The 6000-nt window shown below is 42.5% G+C and overlaps 1 protein-coding gene across 1 annotated transcript in view; it reads right to left on the bottom strand.

Moving 5' to 3' along the window:
- Window positions 1–792: 792 nt before the first annotated feature.
- The window catches only part of LOC126284819 (cap-specific mRNA (nucleoside-2'-O-)-methyltransferase 1), a 241890-nt gene continuing 236682 nt past the window's right edge, over window positions 793–6000 (bottom strand). Inside the window, exon 18 of the mRNA XM_049984029.1 lies at window positions 793–2011. Coding sequence (XP_049839986.1) covers window positions 1861–2011 — 151 coding nt within the window. The 3' untranslated portion in view covers window positions 793–1860. The remainder of the gene's footprint in view (window positions 2012–6000) is intronic.

The following is a 6000-nucleotide window of genomic DNA, read 5'->3' as shown; positions in this document are numbered from 1 at the left end:
CACTCATGTAATTACATTCTGAGAGTGTATCTTACTACATATACATTGAATATTTGAGAGAGAAATAGAAAATAGCACAAAAAGCAACCAAAATTATGCACCAAGTACACAGCATGTTTCACAATTCCTATTACAGACTTGTATGGGTTGTAGAGGTGTCTTAGTAGATATAGTCTTGATAAGAAACCCATGTATGGAAATGTGCCATTTGCAGAGAAAATAAGTTTAAATACTGAATCACTTTCAAATCCCCTGCTTCATGATATGAATCCAAACTGAAAAGAGGGCATCATCATCATTTCCTGTTGTAATTATGAGATAATATACCATAAATGTCTGACTAAAATAATAGCTACCAGTTTCTTCACTTGTATTTTCACAACTAGAAGGGTTGATTTTGATGTCCCACAGATGTGCCACACTCTTTGCTTTGAAAAGGACATCCTTCATCACATAGAAGAGAATAAGTAATCAAAACTTTGCCCATGCCATGGTTCATGTAGAGCTCATAGGTCATAGCTCATTGTATGGATTGTGTACGGGAGATTTGAAAGTGGTCCAATCTTCAAACTTATTTTAATCCAAAGGAACAATTCTCGACATGAGTTCCTAACTGAGCTTTTACTGCTAAGTCCCCTCTACAACACACAGAAACCTGTCATAGAAATTGTGAAATATTATGTATAATACTCACACCTTGTTAGATAATGCTTACATTGTTGAGTTGCACATGCAATGGATCCAGTTCCAGGTTATAAACACTTTGTGGAAACCAAGTTCTTTACGTATCAGTCTGCTGAATAAATCATTTATGAGACTAAATACATGCTCACGGTCAATGTAGCATTATATGAAATGGAAGTACATGAAAGTAATATTTTAATTTCATTACTTTATACAGTAACAGTTTAAGAAAGAAGGAAATGAAGAAACATGCTAAATATATTTGTATCACAGCACCCATCAGCACTTTACATATTATCTATTGCCACCATCAGACATACACACAACGTTGGCAAAACTATGCCAGTCTTCTACCTTTTTAATTGTACATGGTACATATCACATATGCAAGCATACACTCCTTTCTTTTCTTTCGGTGTACTTTATCACTACAATGATTTTATCTAGTAATCACTAAAATAGAATTTTGCATCAGTGTGTCATCTAGTCACTTTACTGTTTTAGAAAATATATGCTTCTCGTCTGTTGCCGTGCTTCATTTTTTTCAGCCTGCTGATGTCTACCAAAGCAATTGTTCTAATATTCATAACATAGAACTAAAGTGAAGAAATGTATGAGACTCCTATAAAAAAAATACTATTTTTTTTTGTTCTACTGATCAATCAAAAGCCAAGGAAATTATCTCATCAGACAGAGTAATACCAACCATCTTACCACGACTCAAACAAATCTATGGATTTGAAAATTGTCAGCTCTGCTTAGTGCATTAGATTTGTGTTGCACAAACTTCACAGTAATTCAGTATTTATAGATATTATGTACACACATCAATAAGTACAAATCCCAATTCATACAAAATGGCATTACTCCTTAATTCTTGCATTTTACAAAACTTTGCACAGCCATTAATGATCATATAAGGTAACAAAAGTATTTTTGTTTAATAACACATTTTGACTGGCACATAAGAGGCATTCAGAGTTTAAAATTCAATTTTTATATGTACGTTTTCATTCAAGTATGGGAGAACAAAGGAAGTTAAAACTTTAAAAAAAATGTAAATTTAATAGTGCCACACCAAACAGATATATTATGTAATAACAATAAACAAAACTGTTTCAATTCTAAAAACTTTTGGCCAATACAATATGATGGGCACTCTTGATCAATTTGTGGTCAGCAGCGTTTTGCACTGGGTACCCTCTTGCTTTCAACAAAATCCAACAGCTGATCCCGCTGAAGCTTTTCTGGGTCTTTCTTAACATGATGATCATGGACCACTACACCTTCTTCCCAGAACCATATTAGTCGCTTCTGGAAACATAGCCTGTAAAGAGAATAAAGACACAGATAAAATCATACAAGAAACTACTTGTCACTTTTAGCAATCACATATTTTATCTGTGAGATGATGAGGTCATTTAAAGAATTGATGTCAATAGCCTAACGAAAATTCACATTATCTGATACAGAAGAAGAGCATTCACTTAGCATCTGCTGAACCAAAGGTGCGTTGGCATGTGTGATACATTCACATATCAAGAATAATGGTTAGGAATACTGGTGTTGGTGGGACATAAAGTCTCTATCACCTCAGTGTGAGAAGAGGTGACAGGTACAGAAATCATAAGTCGCAGTTTTACCAACAAATGCCAAAGAAAGGCAATGGTGTAGAAGTTAGGTGAGGCAGAGTAATGCGAGAAAGATGAAAGTGTATTGATGCAGGTAGGAACAGGATTGGGGTGCTATACAGAAATGGTTCAAAAGACTTTAGATTCCTTTCTTTTGCCACATGTTGCCACCATACCATGATTTGAATAACTCTGTACTCTTACCTCACTTTCCCTTTGTTTTGTTATATCTTAATTAACCCTACAAATAATCTGCCTAAATTTTCCAGAGGAGAGATAGTTATACAAAGTGTACCAGAAATGTTGGGACAAACTTCAAAGGGTTGCAGATCATGTCTTGAGGAGCAAACCGAGGCTAGGAACCTGTGTCTAAAAATGTCATCCAATGATGCTACAGAGTGCCAAAGTTATAGGTGCTGGCACATGCCATTAGGTCACTCTACTGATCACCTTCAGCAGAAAATGTGACTTTGCATGCTGAAGGACCATAGGCAGAACATATCACAATGTTGTTTGCTATTCAGTGATCGCAACTGATTGGCACAATCACCAGTGGAGAAGATGGAGCTAGCTGCTGCATAAAAAGGCCTTGTCTCCTATGAATGTGATACCCTGTTAACTCAGTGGGTGATGGTTTCAGACATATTTCCAAATGGTTCAAATGGCTCTGAGCACTATGGGACTCAACTGCTGTGGTCATTAGTCCCCTAGAACTTAGAACTACTTAAACCTAACTAACCTAAGGACATCACACACATCCATGCCCGAGGCAGGATTCGAACCTGCAACCGTTGCAGTCGCACGGTTCCGGACTGCGCGCCTAGAACCGCGAGACCACCGCAGCCGGCTGACATATTTCCATCTGCAGTTTATTTTTCCCCTGGAACCCTGTGACAATGCCAGTGTTTTTTCATTGGTTGGTTAGTTGGAAAAAAAGGGGGTGGGGCGGGGTGGGGTGGGAGGAAGTGACCAAACTGCTAGGTCATCGGTCCCTTGTTCCAATTAAAGCAAGTATACAAGTGTGAGAATGAAACAAATGAGACGTACAACACAAAACCACAAGAACGAAAAAGGGCAACAACATAGACTAAGACAAGAAAACCACAGACATACACAAGAAACAGGTAGAAGAAATTAAAACAAAAGAGCATATGACCATGGCTGGCTGATCACGAGAATAAAAAGGATAAGCCAGCCACTCTGCAACACATTAAAACCTCCAGCCTAAAAGCACCGGCGGGGAGGACGCAGAGGGATAAAGGACATACACTAAAACTTACATGGAATTATAAAACCAACTTTCATGGAGAAAACTTAAAATCAAATCAGCCGATGAGGCGTTGTCTGCTAAAATGAGTAGCAGCAAGTCCAGTAACCGAAGATTGCCTCGCAGGGCAGTCAAAATAGTGACAGCACAATAGAATGTGGGCCACTGTTAACCAGGTGCCACACTGACACTGAGTGGGGGGTGGGTGGTAGGGGAGGGAGAGCAAGGGGGGGGGGGGGGGACTCTCCACGGCGCAGGAGATAGCCATGCGTCAACCACGTGTGGCCAATGCTGAGATGGCAGAGAACCACAGGGTCCCAGGAAGAGGCCCACATAGAGGACTTCCACACATTCATAGTCTCCTTAATGGCACGCATTTTTCTATGCATACTGAGACTATGCCATTCTGTCTGCCAAAGTCAAAAAACCTTGTGGTGTAAGACTGAACGCAGATCAGTTTCAGAGATGCCCATATCCAGAAGCAGTTTCCACGTAGCCTGTTTGGCCAGCCTGTCAGCAAGTTCGTTGCCTGGCATGCCGACGTATCCTGGAGTCCAGACAAACACCACTGAATGACTGGACCATTCCAGAGCATAGACGGACTCCTGGATGGTCACTAAAAAGGATGGCAAGGGCAGCACTGGTCAATAGCTTGTAGGCTGCTCAAGGAGTCAGTACACAGAACAAACGACTCCCCAGGGCATGAGCAAATGTACTGCAGTGCACAAGATATAGCCGCCAGCTCTGCAATGAAAACACTGCAGCCATCTGGCAAGGAGTGCTGTTCAATGTGTCGCCCATGAACACACACAAAGCCAACGTGACCATCAGCCATTGGTGTAAACCACGTCCACGGCCTCGGTACATGTCGAGAATTGAGAGGAAGTGACAGCATAGAGCCGCAGGGTTAACTGAGTCCTTAGGGCCATGGGAAAGGTCCAGGAGAAACTTCAGCTGAGGTACACGCGAACGGACCTCGAGTAGAGGTGGTAAAGGGAAGGACAGAAGCAATTGGATGTGAACTGCAATCACAAACCCTGACCTGGGCTGCTGATGCGGGAGATGAACTGCCTTGGGTGGGAAAAGGAGATGGTAACTCAGATGCTCAAGAAAACTACGAGTGTGTGCAACATAATTGGCCATCAGTTGTGCGCATCGGATCTGCAATGGAGGGACTCCAGCCTTCACCAGGACACTAGTCATCGGACTCATTCTAAAAGTTCCTGTCGCTTGGTGAATACCACAGTGGTGCACCAGATAAATGAAACGCAATGCTGAGAGTGCCATTAACCAGACTCACATAGTCAAGGTGGGATTGAACAAGGGCTCTGTAGAGCTGCAGCAGCATAGAGCTGCACCCCTCTGGGTGTTGTTCAGGTAGCAGAGGGCACTGAGGTGCTGCCAGAACTTCCGCTTAAGCTGACGAAGGTGGGGTAGCCAAGTCAATCAGGCATTGAAAACCAGTCCTAAGAATTGATATGTCTCCACTACAGTGAGTGGATCGTCATTAAGGTAAAGTTCTGGTTCCGGATGAACAGTATGACGCCGACAAAAGTGCACGACACACGACATTGTGGCTGGAAACTGCAAGTTGTGGGCTAGAGCCCATGGCTGCACCTTGTGGACGGCTCCCTGTAGGTGCCGCTCATCAACACCAGAACTGGAGCAGCAGTATGAAATGCAGAAGTCGTCTGCATACAGAGAAGGTAAGACAGATGGCCCTACAGCTAGGCCATTAATGGCCACTAAAAATAGAGATATCGTCAATACAGTGCCCTGTGGAACCCCATTCTCCTGAACATGGGGGAAATATGGGAGGCACCAACTTGGACACAGAAAGAACAGAGCAACAGAAAATTATGGATAAAAATCGGGAGTGGACCCTGGAAACCCCACTCATATAATTTGGCAAGGATATGATGTCGCCAGGTTTGGTTGTAAGCTTTTCACAAATCATAAAAGACGGCAACCAGGTGTTGGTGTCTGGAAAAGGCTGTTTGGATGGCAGACTCGAGGGACACAACAATATCAGTGGTAGAGCGACCCTGGTGGAAACCACCCTGGCGGCCACATGACTCCAGGACCCAACTCAACCACCAACACATCATACGTTCTAGCAGCTTGCAAAGAATGTTGGTGAGTCTGATGGGCCAATAGCTATCTACATCAAGTGAATTTTTACTCGGTTTGAGTATAGGAATGATGGTGCTCTTCTGCCATTGCGATGCAAAGACGTCTTCGCACCAGATCCAGGTTAAGATGATGAGAAGAAGTCACTTGTAGTCGGGTGAGAGATGTTTAATCATCTGACTGTGGATCCGATCTGGCCCAGGAGCTACATTGGGGCAATGTGCAAGGGCGCTGAGGAGCTCCCACTCTGCAAATGAGACATTAAAAGGCTGGGGGGTAGTTCTGTGA

Source organism: Schistocerca gregaria, chromosome 8, assembly GCF_023897955.1.
Source record: "Schistocerca gregaria isolate iqSchGreg1 chromosome 8, iqSchGreg1.2, whole genome shotgun sequence".
NCBI lineage: Eukaryota > Metazoa > Arthropoda > Insecta > Orthoptera > Acrididae > Schistocerca > Schistocerca gregaria.
Note: the sequence above shows the minus strand (reverse complement) of the source record. Positions and strands in the feature narration are given on the sequence as shown.